At 34.4% G+C, this 24,859-nt stretch overlaps 2 protein-coding genes and 1 long non-coding RNA gene across 10 annotated transcripts; 2 read left to right on the forward strand and 1 right to left on the reverse strand.

Annotated features, from left to right (window-relative positions):
* Window positions 1-2,280: 2,280 nt before the first annotated feature.
* LOC137739723 (LRR receptor-like serine/threonine-protein kinase IOS1) lies at window positions 2,281-11,652 on the forward strand. 3 transcript variants are annotated; one of them, XM_088699981.1, is made up of 13 exons: window positions 2,281-2,565; window positions 3,516-3,954; window positions 4,160-4,641; window positions 4,752-4,890; window positions 4,980-5,051; window positions 5,213-5,284; window positions 8,969-9,049; window positions 9,592-9,764; window positions 9,868-10,091; window positions 10,190-10,316; window positions 10,473-10,535; window positions 10,754-10,943; window positions 11,115-11,652. In XM_088699981.1, exons 1-13 carry the CDS (start codon window positions 2,430-2,432, stop codon window positions 11,500-11,502), a joined length of 2,586 nt encoding a protein of 861 aa, XP_088556107.1. In that variant the 5' UTR covers window positions 2,281-2,429; the 3' UTR covers window positions 11,503-11,652. The 3 variants fall into 3 exon arrangements, with proteins under 3 accessions (XP_088556107.1, XP_088556108.1, XP_068335506.2); XM_088699982.1 differs by having other exon boundaries at window positions 2,322-2,565; window positions 3,498-3,954; XM_068479405.2 differs by having other exon boundaries at window positions 2,327-2,565; window positions 3,438-3,954.
* Window positions 6,041-8,092, reverse strand: LOC137720602 (uncharacterized). Of its 2 annotated transcripts, XR_015966514.1 has the most exons (4): window positions 7,956-8,092; window positions 6,529-6,612; window positions 6,319-6,382; window positions 6,041-6,062 (listed from the first exon to the last, which is right to left on the reverse strand). It is a non-coding gene; the product is annotated as an uncharacterized LOC137720602 (long non-coding RNA). The 2 variants fall into 2 exon arrangements; XR_015966513.1 differs by lacking the exon at window positions 6,041-6,062 and having other exon boundaries at window positions 6,251-6,382.
* Window positions 11,653-15,112: 3,460 nt separating the features above from the next.
* Window positions 15,113-23,435, forward strand: LOC148694292 (uncharacterized). Of its 5 annotated transcripts, XR_015966176.1 has the most exons (5): window positions 15,113-15,585; window positions 15,918-15,932; window positions 16,641-16,746; window positions 16,886-16,976; window positions 23,230-23,435. XR_015966176.1 is itself a non-coding variant. In XM_088699431.1 (3 exons), exon 3 carries the CDS (start codon window positions 18,748-18,750, stop codon window positions 19,777-19,779), a length of 1,032 nt encoding a protein of 343 aa, XP_088555557.1. In that variant the 5' UTR covers window positions 15,942-16,746; window positions 16,886-16,976; window positions 17,941-18,747; the 3' UTR covers window positions 19,780-21,914. The 5 variants fall into 5 exon arrangements, 1 of the variants encoding a protein (XP_088555557.1); XR_015966177.1 differs by lacking the exon at window positions 15,918-15,932 and having other exon boundaries at window positions 15,115-15,585; XR_015966175.1 differs by lacking the exon at window positions 15,113-15,585 and having other exon boundaries at window positions 15,611-15,932.
* The last annotated feature ends 1,424 nt before the right edge of the window (window positions 23,436-24,859 follow it).

Below are 24,859 nucleotides of genomic sequence, written 5' to 3' on the forward strand. Positions count from 1 at the left end.
GCACAATGGTCCCACTGGGCGTGCCAAAATGTTGTCCCTAAAAATTACAAAGCCTACGTGGCGCGCAGGCCGAGTAAATAATAGGCTAACTAAGTCCTTCGGTTGAATGCGGGGCGTGCCAACTCGTCGGCCGAGCTCGGCCGATGAGTAAAATTCGTTGTTGTCGTGTTGAGCGCGTTGCTGACTTCTTAATCTTGCGACTGCGACCGAGGAAGGAACACTTTCGGTCTTTGGGTTCTAGAGCCTGAAGACAAGGCTGCCAGTTCTATGAAGTTCACAAATCGTCAATGCCTGATTCGGTCACCGTGATTATGTTCGTAAGAATATAAGCACGTCAAATCGACACAAGACTATACGGACACAAATATTCAAAGGTGATGTATGTCTTGATGGTGAACGTGGTTCGGCCGTCAGAATGTCGAACTCTGAAACTTACTTGTGAATACCCAATCATAAAACCACTCGGCGTCCGATACGCCGAATGTCGTAACTCGTGACACCTTACTTCACTGAGAAGGCTGATAAGATGACCCCTGCCAGTAAGGATTCGAAAACCCCCCTCGGTCGAGACTTAGATAGGTAACCAGTCGGCCTCGACGCAGTGCTGTTTATCCAAACTGAAGATGCTCCTCGGTTGACTGATTCTACGGCGAGAGTGCTGTTTATCCAAACTGAAGATGTTCGCCGATCGCCTTCACAGTGTTGTTTATCCAAACTGAAGGTGTGTTGGCTGAAAAAGAAAAGGAAAAATCTCAAGGTGTTTGAGAGGTTTTGCGCAGGGCAATTGTATGTTGAATTGAAGGTCCTTCATTGTTGCATGATTTCTTGTATTTATAGCACCCACTCCTTGAGACCGAATCAAACCCCTATCTGGATTAGGAGTCCTTGCCCCGTTCCAACTTTACTTCGAACAACCCTACTCCCATTAGGACTTTGAACTTACCCCACTTCAAGGCTTTATTCCTCGCTAGCCGAGAATCCTAGTTGCACCAGGACTTCCTCGACCCTCTTTATTTATCTGGACTACTCATTCTTATGATAGGACTCGACCGACCCTACTAAATGGCTCGGAATCCATCAGGCAGCCCATAGTATTTGACACAGCTTTGGGCCGAGCACAACCCTATGCTCGGCCCAACAATATTATTTCGAGCCCAAACAATCATATATGAATTCATTATTTCATAATTCAACTAATCATAATTTCATAATTTTTACCCTAAACAATAATTTCATAATTTCATTCATCAATAATCATAGAATTCATATCAACAATCAATAACCAATAACCATATTAGTGCATTACCATATGATTCTATACTAATTAAACAAAAAATCGTCTTAAATAATTAATTAGGTTTAGGGATTATAGATTTAGGAATTAAAAAATTTACCTAAATATATATATGTCGGCCAAAGAGTGGCTGGCTAGAGTGGTTGGTTGCTGTCGTGGCTGCACTACACTGGCTGGGAAAAACACCTTTGCTCCTATTCCGTTCCGTTTCAAGGTGCTGGAAATTTGGGGGCAGAGTAGCACCACGCTGCTCTCTAATTGGCAAAGGCAAAAAAAAAAGGAAACAGAGATGGAATTTTTTTTTTGGGGGGGGGGGGGTTTGGGGGGGACAAGCGGTCCCTAAGCTTTTTAACAGAATGACCACAATGATGGATGGTGGACAATCACAAATACCAAAGTTATGTGTTATGCAAATCTCAGGAACCAAAATTATGTATTATGTAAATCTCAGGGACCAAAGTTATGTGTTATACCCTCAACTTAACGGAGTTTTTTAACGGAATCACCAACATACTAGATGGTGAACAATCTCATGGACCACTTCTATTGATTTTCAATCTCAGAGACCAAAGTTATGTGTTATGCAAAACTCAATGACCATTTTGACTAAAAAGCCTAAACTATATAGTGTATGCTCATTGCTCATCATATACCTCATTATTTGTTACATGTTTTTTCATCTAATTCTGATTAGTTTTCACATTAAATGTTTTTTTTTTTTTAATTTTTAAAAAAAATTAATCTAGATTAAGTGAAAAGACACGTGACAAATAATAATGTGTATGAGCATATAGTAAGGAAAGTGATGATATACTTTGGAACATCATATGCGAGACGACTTCCCTGAACTATTCTTATGAAGTCAACTTTCCAGAATAGTTTTAATTGGATACAGAGCCTATCACATTTTCTAATCGACCACACATGTCACATTCAGATAACTCATAACCTATCACATTTTCTAATCGACCACACATGTCACATTCAGATAACTCATAACCTATCACATTTTCTAATCGACCACACATGTCACATTCAGATAACTCATAACATATTTAGCGTATCGAAAGGAGAATGATGACATACTTTGGAACCAATCCGCGTGTTGTGCAGCCTTGTTCTTATATAAAATGAGATGCTACGGAACCAATATTCGGTGTCTTGTATCCCAAAGATGTCACGGACAATGAAGCAACTCTTCCTCTTTGCAGCGCAGCTTGGTGGTTTTGCTCTCAATCTTTTGCTCCTAGTTCATGCCCAAGATCAATCAGGTATGAATTCTAAATACAGTATTATAATAAAGTTAAGGGTTTTTATCACAAATGATCCTTAAAATTGACCCATCCCATCAAAATGGTCTATGACCCGTCCCTCTTCTCCACCATCGATATGCTCCAACGCAAACGTTCTCCCAATAGATTTGTAAGTATTTGAATTATCAGATGAAGCTCGCAGCTTCATGATTAGAAAAGCACGCTTCTTTTCTCCTTCCTTGTTCTGCATGTGCGTCTGTACATGCTTCAATTTCGCAGTGAGCGCAATCATGCGGCCTTGAATCTCCAAGAATGCAGCTCTGTTGGCTCCGTCGACCATTTTTCCCAAGATTGAATATTTTTGAGTTCTTGGTTTTAGTTTGTTTATGGGCCTCAAATCTGAAGAAGAGGTGGCTGTGAAACAAAATTCAGGTCCCATGCGCTCTCATTAGCCATGAAAAGCGCATGACAAAGACCCATGGGACCTACCCCTTGATTAACCCCACAAAAATCCCAAAAAAAGTTGAAAAAACAAATTAATGGTGGGGAAGTAGAAGATGAACAGTAGTGTTCAATATTTTTTTTTTTTTTTTTTAATTATACAAATAAAAATTGTTTTTTATTATTTAAATATTTTCAATTCACATGTCAATATTTAATTGATTTGTGGGATCCAATCATGCGCCGCATCAGCACATGACATAATTTTTTACGAAATTATGATAGAATGATCACATTGATATGTGACAGCTATTTTCAAGGACTACATTGATCGATTTTCAATTTCATGAACTATCTTGATCAATTTCATGATCATTTGTGATAAAAATCCAAAAAGTTAATAAACAATTAAGAACTATTTTCTTATATTTGTAATATATCCGTGCCAGGCTTCATTAGCATAGATTGTGGCCTAGGGAAAGATTCCAGGTATAATGCAAGTGGGACAGGCATTAACTATATTTCAGATGAAAACTTCGTAGCCACTGGTAAACTGAATGAATACAAAGACAAGTATTCCCATTCATACAACTCTCTTAGAAGCTTCCCTGAAGGAATCCGAAACTGCTACAAAATAAACGTTACAAGTAAAACCAAGTATTTGATCAGAGCAGGTTTCTTTTATGGGAATTATGATGGACAAAATGAAGTACCCGAATTTGAGATACACCTTGGACCAAACTTGTGGGATACAGTGAAGGGGGAAGCAACAGTTATCGAGCTCATACATGTCCCTCTGCAGAACTATGTACATGTTTGTCTGGTGAAGACAGGCTCCGGGGTTCCATTTATATCAGTTATAGATCTCAGGCCTTTAACCGATGCCTCGTACAAAACAGTAAAAGGGTCCTTATCACTTATCGGTCGGCTTGACACTGGTCTAACAGCTGACCCTGGGCAGTACAGGTGAGTGATTTACACGTAACTATTGTCCCCAATTTAACCACATACAGTCTGGCAGGATCTTCATTTTTTCACGAAATGACAGTGTTTAACAGTTGTAGAATCATTTATAAGTAGCAATTTATATTCTGTCTAGTCTTCGAGGTAGGAAATATAACATTCATCAACATTGTATGCATGTATTAACGCAATACCTTTATTTGTAAAGGTATCCATATGATATCCATGATCGAATCTGGAGATACATGGACGACGAGGGCTCTCGGACAAACTTAAATACCTCATCCACCATCAATTCAGAATTCGAGTATCAACCACCATCTGTCGTGATGCGCACAGCTGCAACGCCCAAGAGTTCAAATGATGCGTTTAATATTTTCTGGGGGTCTTCCGATGTCACTGAAGTACATCATGTTTACTTGCACTTTGCAGAAGTTGAAAAGCTCCAACCCAACCAGTCTAGACAGTTCAGCATTACTACAAACGGACAGCTGTGTCATGGGACACTTGCTCCTGATTATTTGTCCACAACGACAATATTCTGTACCGCTGAATCCTTGGGTGGATCAGGAGTACAAAATAACTTCTCAATTATTAAGACTGGAAACTCTACCCTTCCACCCATCCTCAATGCCTACGAGATTTATAAAGTGAAAAAATTCTTAATATCAGATACCAACCAAGAAGATGGTGAGTCATATTGATTCCTTAAACAAGCTTAAATTCCTTGCTATTGGTTTATTGCCTCGCCTAATATGTGAGTTTTATTAAGATCCTCTATTTGCTTGTGAAAATATTAGTTGAGGCTATCACAAACATCAAGTCAACCTATAATATTGAAAAGAACTGGCAAGGAGATCCTTGTAACCCTCAAGTTTACTCATGGGATGGTCTAAACTGCAGCTATCTTGGAAACGATCCCCCAAGAATTATATCCTTGTAAGTATAAGTATACATATCTTCACACCAAATTGCAGATTAATTTTCAGTGCTTATAATTTTATTGATGTTATGGATTTTGCAATCAGGAACTTGTCTTCCAGTGGATTAGAAGGGGAGATTTCTCCTTCGCTGTCAAATCTAACAATGATACAGACATTGTAAGTGTATCTAAATAATCTGTAAATTTGTGTGAAAACATATCTCGGTAATAATACGGCAAATGATCAATTATACCCAAAAAGAAATGACACCAATCATAGTGGAAGAATTTCAGTCATCATAACCAGTTGTGTTAAACGAGTTGAGCTGCTCATTGCAGGGATTTATCAAACAACAACTTAAGAGGATCAATTCCAGAATTTTTGTCACAAATGCCGACATTAAATATCTTGTAAGTTATTTTGTTATATGTGTGTGTGTGTGTGTGTGTTTTGTTATTGTCTTATAGGCTTATTTACGCATTTGAAACTCAATATGAGTCTTGCACCATGTAACTTAAATTGTGTCACTTAACTTCCTAAAACTCAACTTGTTTTTCACTTTACCATATGCCGTCAAAGTCCATTAGAAAATCCGTTAAAATTGGTGACATGACACAAATAGGACCCAGACAAACGAGTAGAGAACCCCAAACAGACGGAGAAGATTCTCCCAAATTGCTCTCTAACTCACAAACTCACAAACTCACAAATTAACTCTCACCAAATTGCCACATGAATGAGCCATGCTTTTGCCACGCACTCATGATTCCAAACGGTGACGTCCAACCCAAAACCCAATTAGAGAAAACTCTCTAAGCCATGGTGAGGCACACAAAATACACTAACCCTAAGGTCCTATTTATAGTGCATAGGACTTAGGTTACAATAAGAATCCTAATAGGAAGTAAATACAAATCCTAATCAAATAGGCAATTAACAAAATCTCTCCACCAAGGAAACCAACTAAGAAGTCAAAATCCAAACCCAAATAGGACACCAAAACCAAATAGGTAACACAAACCTAATTTTTTCCATCATCCTAATTTTGAGCCATAAAACCGAACAACGACTTGGTGGTTTTATTACATTTCCATGGTGATCTCCCTCTCTCTGTAGCCATCGATATCCTTCTTACCAAAAATGCCATTTTTAGACCCCAAAATGTCTTATATGGTTGGACCAATGTCCCTATCATTCCAAACAGTTAAAGAAGAACAAATCCATTCAAGAAAAGAAAAGAAAAGTAAATCACATCCTTCAAAAAGCAGATGGGATTCTATTCTGCAGTCTATCCAAAAAGAAAGATAACATCAACTATAATATGAGTCTCCGATTGCAAGGAATATCCTCTCTCTCTCTCTCTCTCTCTCTCTCTCTCTCCAATGGAAAACAATGGTGATAAGTGATTGAATTGAAACCAGAAAGAAACACATTAGAGACTCACCTGAGAAATCCGAAGAGCTGCTTCCTTCTTTCTCCTTTGTGGTGAAGATTTTATGAATAAAATACTGAAACAAAAGGGTAAACACAAAATCCAATTAATTAACAAAATCTGATAAAAAAAACACCATTCTGTTTGCCGAAAGATCCTTTTTTTTTTATCCACAAAATAGAAAAGAAGAAGAATTTGGAAACAAAAATAAGAAATAGGAACCTTCTTTTTCACGTCTTGATTGATGACAGTCATTTCCGAAACTGCAACTTTTTCTTCAACTGTTATTCACAGACCTTCACAAACCTACATATAACAGATAAATACTGCAATTAGATCAAAACCCTCCAAACCGGATAATTAAATTGCTCCTATTTATTTTAAATCGTCAAAAAAAAACAAAAAAACAGGAAATTTCATGAATTGGACAAAAGAAATTATAGATTAAAAACAAAGGACAGCGTGAGAATATTGGTAAAATATTGAGATTGAACAAATGAATACAATTCCCAGAGAGTAAGAATCTAGTTAACTACATCCAAAAAATAGCATCGAACACAAACACCCAAATGCAATTCAGTTTCAGATGACAGAATAAATAGAACATAAATTACCAGAACTTGGTGAAGGATTACATGAGACAGTTAAGGGCCTGTTTGGTATTCGATTTGAAAAATTTTATCATTTCTCAAAACATTTCTTAAGAACATTTATTGCAAACAATTTTTTTTAAAACTCAAAAACTTGATTGGTTTGCGATTTAAAAATTTTAAATCTTACAACTTAAACTAGACAAAAAGATCTAAAAGGAGAGGGTCGCAGGAGAGGGAGAACGAGGAGAAAGGAGGAAAGAAAGTAAGCGATGATTGAAGGAAAGAGAAAGAAGGAAGGATCGGACGAGATAGAGAGGAAGAGTGAAAGAAAGAACCGAGAATGAAGAGAGTGATTGAAGGAGAGACGAAAAAGGTAAAAAAAATAAATAAATAAATAAAAGAGGAGAGAGAAAGAAGAAAATAGAGATATATTTGGAGTGAGGAGAAGAGGAAGAAAAAAGAAAGAAGTGAGTTTAAGTTTAAAAACTCTAAAAAATGAGATTTTATGTTTTCATAGAACAGACTATTTTTGAGTTGGTCTTGACTTTAATTTTTGAAAATAGTCCTACCAAATAAATTTTTAAGGTCTAAAACTTGAAAATTGATTTTGAGTTTAAAAAGTTGGATTCAAGTAGAGTAACAAACAGCCCTAAGGTTCCAAGCTCTTTGCTTTCTTAAATCAATCAATTATTTTTCAAAACAATCTAAGGTCCACGTAAACTTCCATGCTTCTATAGTTTTAGAGCCAACTTCTTCTTCTTAAGCCTTTCTCCCACCATATGGGGTCGGCTAACTTCGAATTACGAAAATCTATTTTCTTTTTTCAGTTTACATGTGTGTGTGAAAATCCAAATTCCAACTCATACGATCAGTAAGAGATAACAAAATTGATTTCCCGAATTCATCAAACATTGAGAATTCATAACAAAATTGTGGGAAACAACTTCAACCTCCACTACACCATTCAAATTCCTAATCTTTAAATTAAAAACCATAAGATTCCAACTTTCGTCCAAAAAATAAAGGTAAAACAATAATGTAAAAGAAAAAGCTTACATTATCGAACCCAGCAATGTTCTTGTTCTCCACAAAGGACTCCGCCGGCGATTCTGCAGAAAAAATTGAAAGCATGTCTAATGAATATTCAAACTAAAACATTATCGATCGATTCTAGAGACAGAGAAAGGAGGAGTAAGGCGACGGAGGCGAGAGAAGGGAGACGGCGGCCAGATGAGGGTAGGATGGAGGCGAGACCGTCGTTCTCGCGGGGTCTGCGAGACGGAAGAGGCAAGGAGGGTTTGAGAAATCCCTGGAAATCAGCCTACCCCTCAAATCCCGACGGCCCCCATGCTTCTCTGACTGTACACCCTCTCCCACTCATGAAATCGAGGATCCCCACTCCTCCCTTTCCCTCTCTCTCTGTCGCTCTGTCTCCCTCTCCCTCTCCCTCTGTCTCTATCTCGATTCCAGAGTGGCATGGCCTCCCATCCCCGAAACCATCACCGAACGAAGAATGAACAGGGGGTGGCAATTTTGTAAATAAAGAGAAATTTGGGCTGAAATCAGCCCGGTGGCAAGCTCGTAAATAAAGTGAAATGCACCAAAAATTGCACAGTGCCGTCCCCCTACTTTAAACTAAGTAAAGTAATGTGGATGCTATTTGAAAAAAAAAAAACTAAAATTCCCGGATGTGTTTCAAAATAGTGATGACCTTTTGTGAAAGGGCGCCGTACTCGGAGAGACACCACCGACATCGAGCAATTTTTATTTTCTATTTTAAATACAAATTTGTTAAAAGTACCTAATGATGACCTTTTATTTTCTATTAAGTACCCAAAACTCTTTTTAATTTTTCAAACAAGTACCCAATCTATTAAAAATGTCATATTTATTAAGTCCCAGTTAATTTTTCTATTAAATGTACATGTGGCAAAACTGAATTCAACCTATTGAAAATGTTACATTTAAATCCCAGTTAATTTTTCCGTTAATCCTATATCTTTTTATATATATGTCCTGATTTAGAAAGCGTGGTAACTATATATGTACTGCTTAATCTACCTTTGCAGAAATTTGGAGAGTAACAACCTCACAGGCTCAATTCCGGCGGTACTCATTGACAGAGGGAAGTATGGTTTCATATCAATAAGGTGCGCCACCCTTTTTTCTGCGGAACGAGGATATTTGTTGAAGAAAATAGAGAATACTATATATTAAAATAGAAAAAATAAATACCCAGCTGTAAAGTTTTTTTTTTTTTTTTTGAACAAAAGTACTTTGATAGCTTAATTGGGGAGAGAGAGAGCAAAAAAAAAAAAAAAAAAAAAGAAAAAAAAAAAAAAGAGCTCAATAGATTAAAATATAGGGATGTGATATTTACATACCTCTTTTTACTTATCCCACATTTTTTTAGTTTTCGGCCATTGGATCAGATGAATTGAAGAATATCAACGAACATAAATTAACAAAGGGTGTGTGAAAAGTAAAAATAGGTGTGTGGATAGCACATCCCAAAATATAATCCACCAGTCTTTTTTCATTTTTTAACTTCTTCCATCCTAGAAATTTAAAATGATGTGCCATTCTGCAGAAACTTAAAGATATAAGAAAATGTGTTACAATTTTTATTTGGGAATTATATTATTTTTTACCATAATTGCTTAAACAATACAATATTATTTTCGTATGTCAGTTTGTGCGAAAATCCAAACCTATCCGGAAATGTTTCTTGCGACAAGAAGAACAACAGGAAGTACAATTTTTTTGTTCCGATGATGATTGTTTCGGTTGTTGCACTGTCAGTCCTCTTACTAAGTGCAGCAGCTATCTGGTGTCGGGCTGCTTCTAAAAGGAAAAGGCGACTTGGTAAGATTCCATATTTGTTAACGTCATCTTCTTCTGCAATAAATAATCACAGACAGAAGGTTTTGATTGTATAAGATGCTTATGAAAAATGTTATGATTGCAGGAAATAGCACAGATGCAAATGTAGCCATTCAGCATGGGTCATTTGAGCGAAAAGGGAGACAGTTTACGTACTCTGAGATAGTACAGATTACAGAGGAATTCAAGAGGGTTCTTGGAAAAGGCGGCTTTGGAACAGTTTATCACGGCCACATAGACGACACTCAGGTAGCTGTCAAGATGCTTTCACCGTCATCAGTGCAAGGGTTTCAGCAATTTCTCACAGAGGCATGTTTGTCATATTAAATAAACTAATCCCACAGTTTTTAGGATCAATATTAATCTTATTAAATTACATGTAGCGCTTCTGAACTACTAAATTACAGGTTGATCTTCTTATGAGAGTTCATCATAGAAATTTGACAAGTCTTGTTGGATATTGCAATGATGAAACCAACATAGGCCTGATCTACGAGTACATGGCCAATGGAAACCTGCGAGAACATCTTTCAGGTTGATGCAAATGAAATTACTCAGTACTAAATTTGCCATTCATTTCTTAATTAACTAGTACTTTTAAATTTTTTGGTAGTCCTTAATTTGATAATTCTATTTTCCTGGATCACCGACTTTATAAAATAAGATAGTTATATTTTTTTATGGACGCAGGTAGCAGATCAAATATCTTGAGTTGGGGAGATAGAGTTCAAATAGCAATAGAAGCTGCACAAGGTCTGTATAACTAACCAATCATATTATTTAGGCACACAAAAATGATACACCTAATATAGGTGCGTCCCACATACAGTGGTACGTAGGGCTGAACTTTATTAGAGAGTATGTTAGCAAATCTTTGAGACTCTTGAGTTTTAGGAGCTTAAATACCAATCATTATTGATAACGAAATGGGATCTACTTTTTGAGAAGTTGTGTCTGGATTTTGAAAACAGGACTGGAGTATCTGCACTATGGCTGCAGTCCGCCTATAATCCACAGGGATGTGAAATCAACAAACATCTTGCTGAATGAAAAATTCGAAGCCAAACTCTCTGATTTTGGCATATCCAGAAGTTTCCCTACAGAGGATGGAACGCATATAACAACAACTGTCGCTGGCACTCCCGGGTACCTTGACCCTGAGTAAGAGTTTTTTTAATTTTTTTTGAGGCATCGTCTTTATGTCCTTACTATATATGCAAACAAACTTAAATTATATAATCAACAAGAAGAATGAAGAAAGAAACTATAAATCATTTTGGAAAATATTTTATATTGGATGATACGATTTGAGGTATATGGTTTGGCTTGCAGGTATTACGCATCAAACAGATTGAATAAAGAAAGTGATGTTTATAGCTTTGGGATTGTACTGTTGGAGATTATCACAAGTCGACCTGTTTTTTCTAGAACGCATGAGCGGAGTTACATCAGTGAATGGTTCAGTTTCATACTTCAAAAAGGAGACATTTACAGTCTTGTTGATCCGAGGTTAGAAGGAAAATTCAATATTAACTCAGTCTGGAAAGCTGTGGAAATAGCAAATGCATGCGTATCTCCAATTGCCATCGAAAGGCTAAGCATGAGTCAGGTAGTGGTGGATCTAAAGGAGTGCTTGGCAACAGAACTCGCTCGAGCAAACCCGAGGCATGAAACTGAAATAAAAAATTCCATTGCTATGCTACAACCCTCACTTAGGTAGTAGTACTAAATATCTCAACCAAATATATAAAGAGAGAGTTTGGGATGCATTATTTTCCTCTTTGTAATAAATACCGTAGTTTTTTTTATGGACTGCAACTATTTTATAATCACATGACGTGCGTCTTTTCGTGAGAAAGGCGAAAATGAAGATGTGATCTAAACAATTATTATGTTGTTTGCCATTGAAGGTCCTAGCGATTAAGGATTAAGTTTAAATCAACTTCAACTAGTTAATGATTGGTATCAAGAGAGTTTATTTAGATGTTCATTTTTCTAATTAAACAATAATGTCAAATCCACTTGAGCATTGCTATTATGAAAAGATAACGTTGTGAATACATTGATACAAAAATTGTAGATACAATAACTTAGGGGTGTTAGAGAACAATTCAGAAATAAACAAAAAAATAACATAAATAAACAAAACTTGAAATTCTAATATTTTATTAACCAAAAATATTTGATGTGCAGAATGAAATTATACAATCAATACATAAACTAATATAAGAATATCAATGATACTAACTTGATCACATAAGGTAAAGGCTAGCGTAAAAGTTATGTCCTTCAAACAGTATTTTCGTCCCACTCGTATGCTTGTGGTTCTACAACGTCTGCTCGACCAGGATTCAACTATCTAATTCTACAACCCAAAATAGGAAGAAAAGATGATCTCACTTGGATACTGTTATTGCAAATATATAGGTTGTTTTACACCCTTTCAAATACATGTTCAGTGTATTTGAAAGTACACAACTCTTTGAAAGTACACAACTCTTTCTAATAGCTGTGTCTTTTAATCAAAACGTTTTTTTTTAATTAATAAATTAATGATTAATTTTAAATTCCAAGGCCCCAAGCCTAATCCACACAACCATAAAACCCAAGCCTTCAATCCATTTCCAAATAGTCCAAGTTCTAATTACTAAGAAGAAGGAATAAGCCTATATAAAAGCTAGTAAAAACATACTATTGACCAATGTGAGACAAGAGGGTCTCAAACTCCTACAAAGGGGACATGAAGCCTTATCTTAACACAATATCAATAAGTTCACACGAGTTAGGTAATCATTACTAAGTAGCTACTATAAATACTTATAAATATCAGATCCACAGCCCAACGGTTGTTAAGATCTTCGTCCAATGATTTGAAATTCGAACATGGAGTACATAGAAGTTCATGAAACTATTAAACTTCTCCAGCATATGAAAAAACGCAACAGGTTACTAATTTTGCATTGAAGCTTCTTATGTTAGTTTGCAAGAGAAATCCAAACACTTAGAGCCTAATACTTTCTTCAAAACTTTCCACATAAACAGTTAAATATTTTTACTTTCGTGACTTGACAGTCTGAATGTGATTTAAAGATTTCCTAGAGCTCAAGTGCCAGTCCATAAGTTTGTGGCACATGCAACTTTGTCAACCTAACTCTTGCCCTTCGTTTCAGTACTCCCCTAAACCCACGGTCCAAGTCTTCAAGTACAAATGTTTTTACCTGTCAACCTAAGTCTCCCCCTTTGTTTCAGTGCTCCCCTAAACCCACAGTCTTTCAATTCTTCACGTACAAATGTTTCTACTTGTCAACCTAACTCTCCCCTGAATGCAAACAAGGGTATGACCATTCCAATGTAGGTGCCTCATTAAAACCTCGTTAGGTTAGCAAAAACTACCAAAAATTACTATTTGCCCTACAAACCAAAATTTGTCAAGTAAATGAATTTTACCCGACAAAATTTTGGTCCGCAAAAACTGGTCATCATTTAGGTTTTGTTAGAGACTTTCCGTGGCAAAGTGAGTCGGTTGGGCAAGAGAGTTTTTGTCGGGCACACATTTGGCGCCAAGGGAAAAAATGGTGCGTAGTGTGTGAAATCTTCCCCGATGAATCATAAAAGGATCCATCGCACAAAGGTTTAATTAGGTTTTGGGATTTAGGATTTTGTTTCATCTCATAAGTGGTATAGCCATCGAGCAAATTGAGTGATAGGGTTGGCATATTAAATTCCTTCAATGATTAACGCATTCTACGAAACTAGTTTGCATGATCCAATTGACAAGTTTTTTTGTATATACTTCGAGATCTGATAACCTGTAAAGGAACACACAACCATGAGTAAGCCCTGGACCGAGGGTGTGCCAATTCAAGGCTCTCCGATGGTCAAATTAGTAAGAAATATTAAGACTCAAGCAGTAGGTAAGATAATAAGTGAGTAGTGATTGTGTTAACAGAGAGGAAGCCTAGAAGGGTGTATTTGTAACAGTCAAGGAGATGACCTTTTAGGATAGTAGAATATGTATTAAACCGGGAGAACCTATGATGATATCTAGGAAGTAGATATTGCATCCTCTTAGGTTTACAAATCTTGTGGAACAAGAATGGTCTATCTCAACGAAGTCAATGGATCTCACCCACTGATTCTGAAGCAGGACGATAGTAGCATCGTTCATCCTTTTAATCAGCTCCGCTATGGAGGCTGTTGATTCCATGACCGAACTTCTGAGGTAGGCGTATTACGATCCGTCTTACTCCGATCTTCGAAAATCATGGTCCCACGAATGCCCCTAGCTAAACATCAAAAGGGAATTGGTCCCCTTAAATACAAAGACCATGCACTTCGGAATAAATCAAAATATGTACCGCTTTCTTCTTTTCAGATGCGTGGCATCTTAACTTCGTTTCTTGTGAACTTTTGTAGCAATAGAAGCTGCACAAGGTCTACAACTTCATAATCTTTTTTTAATTAGCTAGCATATCGTCTCTATGATCTTCTCAATTATCTTTGGCAAGTGATGTCTTAATTTATAAATGCAGGATTGGAGTATCTGCACTATGGTTTTAAGCCACCTATAATCCATGGGGATGTGAAATCATCAAACATATTGCTCAATGAAAGTTTCCAAGCCAAAATATCTTATTTCTACATGTCCAGAAATTTTCTTACGGAGGACGATTCTCATATATCGACGCGTGTTGCTGGAACTCCAGGGCACCTTGCCCCCGAGTAAGTAATTCTTGTTCTCAGTGCTTGTTTAGGAGTCGCTTCTAAGTGTTTGGCAAATATTTAAAATTTCTTTAAACAGTTCCTAGACATTAGATCATTGTGAACGGTTAAGATTAAAAGCAGCCTTGTATTGTCTGCTAGACAGAAAATCTGGTAGAGGATCCAGATATAGAGAGAAGGATATTATATTTACTAAAACCCAGTTGGTTTCTGGCACTGTTCAGAAATAGTGTCCGGACGGATCTGCCCTTCGCTTCTTTGCTTTCTTCCGTTTCTCTCCCTTGCTTCGTGCGTTGGAGAGATCCTTATTGTTATCCTTCTTTTCTCCGGGATTCTTTCACTCTTTGGCCACGTGTTGATCATCCTGAGTATCTTATTTTTCCATTCTGACTCCCTCTTCTATTTTACTTTTTGTGTAACCATCCGGCTCTCTCTTCGATTCCAGCATTTTATTCTTACCTAATCCACACTGACAGCAATGGTACATGCCTTTCCACCAAAAAATAATTAAAAAACCTTACCCCATCACATCTCGCAGCAATGATGCATGGCTTGCCACAAAAAAATAATTAAAAAACCTTACCCCCATCACATCTCACAGCAATGATGCATGGCTTGCCACCATAAAATAATTAAAAAACCTTACCCCATCACATCTCGCAGCAATGATGCATGGCTTGCCACCAAAATATAATTAAAAAAAACAAATCTGGAACATGTTTGCCCTGTTTGATGCCAGCTTGCCCGTTGCTTTTCTTCCTTTGCACTGCCTTCCCATGCGTTCTCCACTGTGTTGCCACGCGTCGATCATCGTGGATAAGTTCTCTTCAATTGCATCTCTCCAAATCTCCTTCAGTTTCCAGTTGCTTTCCTTTTCTCAACCTTTGGTTTCCGATCTTCTCATCTTTCTCATTTTTCTCTGCCAAATCATCTGTACAAATTTCTTGCGTTTAAAACCCTTTGGAAAAATAAATAGTTGTTGCATCCTCCGTTTAAAATCCCTGGGTTAGTACTGATTTTGTTGGTTTTTGGATTTTATCAGGGTGGATTTGTTACCTCCAAGGTCCACCTCTGTTTGCTGGTGAGTTTTTTTAACCATTAAAGTATTGCTGTTTTAATTTTTATTTTTGTAGTTTTCCATGTTCAAGTGGGATTTTTGTATGAATTTTTTTTTCCTTCTAATTCTGGGTGTTTTCTTTATATCGTTAGATCTGATGTCTGGGTGTATGATTTGTTTGTGTTTTTCATTTCAGAACCCGATGCTCTATGTTTTTTTGGAATTTAGTTTTTGTAGTTTTTGGTGTTTTGTTTATATCCTTGGAACTGTCGTTTGGTTGTATGATTTGCATCTCTTTTTTTGTTTCATGACACTTTGCTCTTCGTTTTTTGGGGCTTCTATGTGCAACTTCGAAGCCGTTTATGCTCAAGGTAAATAATTTCAGTTTTTTCCTTTTATAGCATTTTCTGCAACAAATTTTTTATTTTATTTTAAATATTGTGAAGTTGTGTTTTCTATAGTGTGAAAGTCGAATATGTGGGAATTATAGATATATAGATATATATATATATATATGTATATATATATTAGATTTTGTTGTCTTTTGGGGTTTTATTCTGGAGCTTGCAAGCCATTTTTGGGTCAGGTATATAATTTCTCTTTGATGTTAAATTTATTTTTTATTTGGGTTTTTTTATTGTTTGTGGTTCAATTTTTCCCTGAAAATTTAAAAAGTGAGGAATGGTCATGATTAATTTTTCTGTATTGAATGTCAAATTATCAGTGTATAGATGCAAAAAATGATTTCAGTGTGTGTAGGCAAGATAAAATTTCTATGTCAAATGGTGAAGTATCACAACTTGGTTTCCAGTTTTAATGTTCTTTTTGTTGTTTTTAGGTCTTTTTGCTTTCCTATTTTTGAGTGAGTTATTTGTGATCATTTTGCATTTATCAAAATTAAATTAGGGGAAATTGGTCTCTGTGTTGTGCCAGATCTTTACAGATTACATTTGGCTTAGTTTTGTGGATTTCATTTGGTTTGTGTAGCTATTTTTTGCCTGATTTTTTCTTAATCTTATATGCTTGGGTTGTAAATTGTGGCTTTCCAGTATTTTGATTTTGTGGTCTTTAACTAATAGACAATTTGCTCTGAGGTAAAAGGAAAAGAAAGTCAAGTATACGAATGAGTCAGAAAGTAAGGTGTGACTATTTTGAAGCACCTGTGACGCTACTGTTATATTTTGGGTACGTTTTCTATCCTTCTGCTTTTTTCCAGTTTGGGGATGCACTGATAATTGTTGGATTAAAAATAGATTTCTGTTTTTTAGGAAGAAGTAAAATTTTCTAGGAAAGTTAAGACTTTTTGTTTGATTTTCTTCTGCAGCCATAAAATCTGTAACTAATTTCCAAGTATACAAGAAGGTTGCTGGGTTGAGTTCGGTTACACAAATAACGCCGCAGTATACCATACAAAGGTTTTTTTCTTTCCTTTTGCCTCTTTTTTGGGATATTGGTTACAAAATCTGTTTTGAGTATAGGTGTGAAATTTACACTAGGGGTTAGTAAGTTAATTAGTTAATTTCATTCTCAATGTGCACAAATGTTGTTCCTGCATTAATTAATTCTCTTTGTATCGAAATTGAATAAATCTAATCCTCCTTCATAACCACTCATTCTACTAAGATATGCAATGCAAATATTTGCTATCTCCTACTTGTAAAGATATGACTTCAAATTGTTTCATTGACAAACTGTACCCATCACCTTGCATTTATTTTTGAAAACTTGTATTTGATTTTAATTGTTAAATTCAGTAATCAATTCTATTTGGATTTTTTGGTAGCGTAAGTACATCCGCGCTCATCTCTAATCTTGCAAACACAGTGCATCTCTGTCACATTGGTAAACTATGATATTCTTTGTTTTAATAATTAACTCAACTTTTGTTTTCCTAGAAACTACTACTGTTCACTTGGAGATATTAAATAAACACCAAAAATAAAAATAAAAAAAACGAAAGGAAAACATGTACCCAGCCACCCCCAACTTTCAGTTATTTAATAAACTTAAACACTCAACTGTGCACTATCATCATATATTACAATAGATAGTTCATGTGAACAAATAAGTGTTTATTTGTTTTGATGAGTTTTCTGATGATGTGTTTTTTTTTTTTTAACAAAATTTGAAAAATCTTGAGTATTTTGGATTTAAAGCTATTTGTTCTCACCTTCCAAGGCGCTTTGTCCTCAAGGTAACTTATTTAAAGTTCTGAAATTATTTATTAAAACTTTAACAATGCAGTTTTCTTTTGCATTTTGTTAAATTGAAATGAAATTGTTCTGACATGTCATTAATTTTTGTGTGATCTTTATTGTTTTTATATATATCTTATATATTTATTGATTTTTTTCATTCTTTTTTTAATCTGTTGTGCAGTTGTTTGTTTCCATCATGTCTGAAAAATGTACAAATGATCAAACAAATGATGCTATAAAACGAAACAAAAGCGTTGGTGACAGTGAATCTAATACATTGGTTGACGATGGTCATCAGCGAAAAAGAATGTGTAGAGCGAGTTATATGCATAATTCTGAAGATGTTATTATGTCTGCAACTGACACATTTATTTGCAAATATTCATCAATTGAATATCAATGTTCCTCCAGTACATCTTCTACTAACCACTGTGTGATTGAGCCTGTTAACGATGATGAAATGTTGGATATCATCCCGCTTGAAAAAACCATGTACACCTCTGATAAAAAAGGGAAAAACGTTGTGAGTTTGTTCAACAATGTTGAAAACAGAATTCAAAAAATCGTAGATGCTGATAATTGTTGTCCCATGAAGAAGGGTCAGGCATTTTTCCAAAAAAATAGAAATGGTATGTTTTGAATTTTTTGCAATAATTGTTTTCTTTAGGCTTAGTTTTAGGATTAAGTTACTTCCATATAGTGATTACATTTTTTTATATATGTTTTTTTTGTAGGGGTTGTGAAAGATTATATGGATTTGGGTGATAAAAGTTATAAATGAGTGTATTGCGGTGCATATTTTTGGTTAAAAGAGTCTCTTAAACAAAGCTGGACAAAAAATCAACCAATTTTCACTCTCTGTTGTCAACAAGGAAAAATTAAATTTTCAAGTCCAAAGCCAACACCATCTTTTTTAGATTCATTGCTTGATCCAAATGGAAGTCAAAAAAGTTTATCATTTCGAGAAAATATTAGAGCTTACAACTCTATGTTTTCATTTACTTCAATGGGAGCAAAAGTTGATCACTCAATTAATGACGGATCAAGTCCTTACATTTTTAAAATTAGTGGTCAAGTTTGTCATTTGATGGGTTCTCTTTTACCTGTTGATAATGAGTCTCCAAAATTTGCTCAGTTATATGTTTATGATACATATAATGAAATACAAAATCGTCTTAGAGCTTTTGATTGTGATGGAACAAATAAAAAACTTGATTCAAAAATTGTGGAAAACTTGATTAAAATGTTTGATGAATCAAATGAGTTGGTCAAACTTTTTCGAACAGCAAGAGACAAATATGAAACTGATAGTCTGACCAATTTAAAACTTACGTTGCTAGGGAGACAACCAAATAATAGCAAGCAATATGATCAACCAACAAGTGATGAAATAGGTGGTTTAATAGTTGGTGATATAGGTTTATCTGATTCTAATAGAGATATTATTGTAGATTGTAAAAGTGAAGGATTAAAGCATGTTACAAAATTGAATCCAAAATTTATGGCTCTTCAGTATCCTATTCTTTTTCCATATGGTGAAGATGGGTATAGACCAGATTTAAAATGGAATGAAAATTATAACGGTCCAAAAACAAAGAGACAAAGAATACCTATGAGAGCTTATATAGCTTACCAGATTCAAGAAAGAGATCCATACTTAACTACACTGTTAAAAGGTGGTAGACTTTTTCAACAATATTTGGTAGATTCCTTTGCAACACTTGAAGAAGATAGGCTGGATTATATTAGACAAAATCAGAAAAATTTAAGAAGTGAAATTTACAAAGGAATTTATGATGCAATGTCAAGAGGTGACAATGATGCAAACAATTTAGGCCAAAAAATTGTGTTACCTGCTTCGTACACAGGAAGTCCTAGATATATGATTAATAATTATCAAGATGCTATGGCTATTTGTAGAGAATATGGTCATCCTGATTTGTTCATAACGTTTACATGCAATGTAAAGTGGCCAGAAATCATAAGAGAATTTGAAAAAAAAAACAGGATACAAGCCTGAGAATAGGCATGATATAATTTCTAGAATATTTAAAATGAAACTTGATGATATGCTCGATTTCATTAAATCTGGAAAGCCCTTTGGACAGGTTGAGGCAAGTAAGTTTCTTAAAACTTATTTTTTCCCTTATATGAATTTTTTTTTCCTTTTTTTTTTTGCTTCATCAGGCTAACCCTTTTTTTTTTTTTTTTTTTTTTTTTTTGGGTTTTTGTTTGTTTCAATTATTTTTGGAAACAGATGTTTGTACAATTGAATTTCAAAAAACAGGTTTGCCTCATTCTCATATGTTAATCTGGTTGAAATCGGATTTTAAATGTTATATGGCATCAGATATAGATTCAATTATTTCTGCTGAATTACCAAACAAATTTTTCAATCCTCAGCTTTATGAAATTGTTAACCAATTTATGATTCATGGGCCATGTGGACATATTAATCAAAATTCTCCTTGCATGCGAGAAAATAAGTGTTCCAAAAACTTTCCTAAGCCATATAAAAATGACACAATTTTTGAAGACAATGGTTTTCCTGCTTATAGGCGTCGTGATGATGATACAAAATATGTGATAAAAAATGGAATCAAAATTGATAACGGTTTTGTGGTTCCTTATAACGGTGAATTACTTTTAAGATATAATGCACACATAAACGTTGAATCCTGCTGTCAATCAATGCTTATAAAATATTTGTTCAAATATGTAAATAAAGGTTCAGATAGAGCACGGTTAGTCATTCAACAGGATCCAAATGATGAAATATTAATGTATCTAAACTGTCGATACATATCACCTTATGAAGCTGTTTGGAGATTGTTCCAATATTCTATACATCATAGGGAACCTTCTGTGGAACGATTACCGGTGCATTTACCATTAGAACAAAATATTGTTTTCAGTGGGGATTAATCAATCCATTCAATTCTTAAACAAAATGCTTCTGATCATACAATGTTAACAAGTTGGTTTGAAATTAACAAAATTTATAACGAAGCACGCGCACTCACTTATGCACAAATTCCTTCAAAAATTTTTTATGATACAAGGAAAAAAATTTGGAAACCAAGAAAACAAAAAGGTTCAATAGGTAGAATAGCATATGTGCATCCTGCATCTGGTGAATTATATTACTTGCGAATGCTTTTGAATTTGAAAAAAGGTGCATTAAGCTTTGATGATATAAGAACTGTTAATGGTATTATACATCCTTCATATCATGCTGCCTGTCAATCATTGGGATTATTAGGAGATGATAAAGAATGGATTGAGGCTTTATCAAGTGCTGTAAATGTTGCTTCTTCTCCTCAATTGAGACAATTATTTGTTACAATAATTTTGTTCTGCGATGTGGGAAATCCTCAAATTCTTTTTGATACTCATTGGCAAAACATGTATGATGACATTTTGTACAATTTGCGAAAAACTTTTGCAATTCCTGATATGATCATACCACAGGATGAATTAAAAAATTCTGTATTGTTTGAGTTAGAATTACTTTTTAATAATGCATCAAGTTCTTTGGCCAAATATCATTTACCAATGCCTGATGCAAAAAAAATGTTAGAAATTAAAAATAAACTTTTAAGAGAAGAATTAAATTATGATTGTGAAGAATTGTCAAAAAAACACACACTTTTAAAATCGCAACTTAATCAAGGTCAAAAACTTATTTATAATTCTGTTATAGATGCTGTAGACAAGAAAAAAGGTGGACTATTTTTTGTTTATGGTCATGGAGGCACTGGAAAAACTTTCTTATGGGATGCTATTATAAGTAAGTTTAGATCTGAGAGAAAAATTGTTTTAGCTGTGGCATCATCAGGAATAGCTTCGTTGTTATTACCAGCTGGTAGAACAGCACATTCCAAATTTAAAATACCATTGGTCCTTACTGATTCTTCAATTTGTGCAACAAAAAAGAAAACTCACCTTGCTACATTAATCGAAAAAACGGATCTAATTATATGGGATGAAGCACCTATGAATCACAAACATTGTTTTGAAGAATTAGATAAATCTCTTTCTGACATTATGTCCCACTTAAATGGATTACAAAATAATATTCCTTTTGGTGGTAAAACTCTTTTATTAGGTGGTGACTTTCGCCAAATATTACCTGTTATACCTGGAGGAAGCAAAGAAGATATAATAAATGCTTCTTTGAATAGTTCTTATTTGTGGTTACATTTTAAAATTTTTTATTTAACAGAAAACATGAGATTATCAAAAAATGGATTAAGCATTGATGAAAAGAAAAAAAAATCAGTGATTTCACAAATTGGATTTTACAAATAGGTGATGGAAAAATTGGTGAAAATAGTTCAGATGATAAAGACACATTTTTGATTCAAATACCTAAAGATTTGATAGTTCATTCTTTTGGAAATCCAATTTTATCAATTTTTTTAGCAACTTATCCCAATTTTGAAAATTCTTTTGAAAATTTTGCCTATTTGAGAGAACGTGCTATTATAACACCTCGAAACACAACTGTTACAGATATAAATAATTATATAATAGATTTGTTACCTGGAGAACAACATGTGTTTCTAAGCTATGATTCTTTGTGTTCTTCAAATGGAAATATTGAAAATTTGGAAACATTATATCCTGTTGAATTTTTTAATAAATTGGATTTCAATGGTTTACCTACACATAACCTAATTTTGAAGATAGGAATGCCAATTATGCTATTACGTAATTTAAATCAGTCTTTAGGTTTGTGTAATGGAACCAGATTAATTGTGACTCAATTATTTAGCAGAATTGTAGAGGCTAAAATACTTACTGGAAACAATATTGGTCACAAAGTATTCATTCCGAGAATCACTCTTACAGCAATAGAGAATAAGTGGCCTTTTATTTTTAAAAGACGTCAATTCCCAATTAGACCGTGTTTTGCAATGACTATTAATAAGAGCCAAGGGCAATCTTTGAAACAAGTTGGTTTATATCTTCCAGAACCTGTTTTCACCCATGGACAATTATATGTAGCATTATCTAGAGTTACATCAAAAGAAGGTCTCAAAATTTTGATTCCAAATGGAGAAAAATTGCAAACAACTATACTACAAACATAGTTTTTAAAGATGTCTTGCAAAATTTGTGATCAAATTGTTTATTTAAGCGAGATGTATATAAATGCTTATATTTTTTATGCAACATGATTAAAGTAGCTGTATATTAACATTGGTGAACAAAAACAAAAATAACAAAAAATATGAGAAACCAAGCCATTATTCCAGTTTAAGCTTTTCATCAGTATAAAATACCTTAGTAACAGAGACTAGATATTGCTCAATGCATTCTATCTTAATTTAGCATTTTTCTCCATTCGGAATTCAAACTTTTATCATCTATAATTTCTTTTGTTTCATTGTATCCTTTCTTTTGCATTTTTCACCTTTGAAGTAAAATGTCAAATCTTTGTTTCTATTTTTTTGCAAATCTGCAGGTTGCGACAAGTTTTTTTGTTAAATTTGGAGCCTGCTCATATGCTACCTCTTCAGATTATTGATAAAACAGTCACATTGAGCTTAGGTATGTTTACAACAACTATGTATAATTTTCGATTCTTACTTTGTGTTTATTTGAAATAAGCCTTGCCAAGTTGGTTTTATCTGTTGTGTTTATGATGGTTCAAATAAATTGGTTTTCCATGTGAGTAATTTTTTTTTCCCTCAATTGTACATGTTTGAAACATAATTTGATACAGGTTGAGTTGTTGTTGTTCTTTCGCGTTGCTTCGAATTCGTATTTGTGGTTGCTTTACATCTTAATCGTTGTTTAACAAAGGAAACTTCAGTTGTTGTGATTGGTGTATATAATTGTTTCAGATTTTAATCGTTTTTTAAAAAGACAAACTCAGTCTGCTTTCCACTTATTTTTTTTCCAGTTGTCTTCATTATTGGTTTCAATCAATGCTGCGCAACAAAATAACTTTGGATTTTATTTGCGCCCTCCCTCCATCTTCGGAGGAGGGGCAAATTTCTTCAAGCCTTGATTTCATAGCGTTTTGTCTAAACATATAAATTCCGTTTTAAGTGTTTTATCCTAATGTATTTTACGATCCTTACTGTAAAACCTTGATAATCAGACTCTACTTTAATCTCCAATGTCAAAATTCGGATCAGTCTCGAAGAGCTTTGTGCATATACCCCTTTCAAGGTACAATGTTTACCGATTTCAAGTTTTTGATTTTCCTGTGAATTTAAATGGGTTTACAATTTTATTATTAATTTACTGAGGTTGGGCGATCATTTTGGCTTCTAGATTAGTTTAAACATTTTTTTTGTCTTTGTTTTTTGCTTGTGTACTTTTAGTTAGATTGAAGTGTTCTTTTCAATTTAAGATTTAATTGAAATGATCTAAAATGCTTTTACCCAACTATTTTGGGATTTCATTTAACAGTATTATACCTTTTTAGTTTTCATTTATACAAATAATGAACAAATGGTAACGATTGGAAGGCAGATGAGTGCACAACTGAGAGCAAGATTGAAAAAGAAGAAGTAAAATTCAGTTGAATCCTTAATGCACTCCTAAAGAACACATTGAGAAGTTTAAAGTATATGTTTTCTACCCAACTATAACAAAAAAATTGCATCTTTTTAATACTTATCGACTCTTGAAGCAGCACAATTTTCTCTATACAACTACTACAACAACCATTAACTATGCTACGTTACATTTCCCAATGTTCGCAACTAAATTTGATTACACAACCTTGGTGCAGGTATACCACAGACTACATCAGTCTCCACAAAGGTTATGTTTCTTTTTCTTATTATACTCTCTAACCCACTAATATTATGATACAGTACCCTTTTCTTGCTCATGCATAAAAAATAAAAATATAAACAAAAAAACCAGCTTAAAAAACTAATTTCTATTCATCTTCTTCGTTGTATGGTTAAGCTTACAGAAAACCTCTTATAGGTATCGTCTAAATCCTCAATCACAATACAACGATTTAATGGTATGTTTTCCTAATATTCTTTCTTGCTGAGTTTTCATTTAAATTCAATATTTACTAACCTTTCTCTTTAGGGGAATTGGCTACTACCAATGTATATACCGACTGT

The sequence above is a fragment of the Pyrus communis genome, chromosome 9 (assembly GCF_041283825.1).
Source record: "Pyrus communis isolate YQ-2024b chromosome 9, ASM4128382v1, whole genome shotgun sequence".
Taxonomy (NCBI): Eukaryota; Viridiplantae; Streptophyta; class Magnoliopsida; order Rosales; family Rosaceae; genus Pyrus; species Pyrus communis.

Coding starts and splice junctions, on each gene's coding strand:
- LOC137739723 (XM_068479405.2), top strand. CDS start 2,430: ATGCTACGGAACCAATATTCGGTGTCTTGTATCCCAAAGATGTCACGG. Junction 9,050..9,591: donor TATGGTTTCATATCAATAAG/GTGCGCCACCCT, acceptor TTCGTATGTCAG/TTTGTGCGAAAATCCAAACC. Junction 10,317..10,472: donor CCTGCGAGAACATCTTTCAG/GTTGATGCAAAT, acceptor TTATGGACGCAG/GTAGCAGATCAAATATCTTG.
- LOC148694292 (XM_088699431.1), top strand. CDS start 18,748: ATGTTTTCATTTACTTCAATGGGAGCAAAAGTTGATCACTCAATTAAT.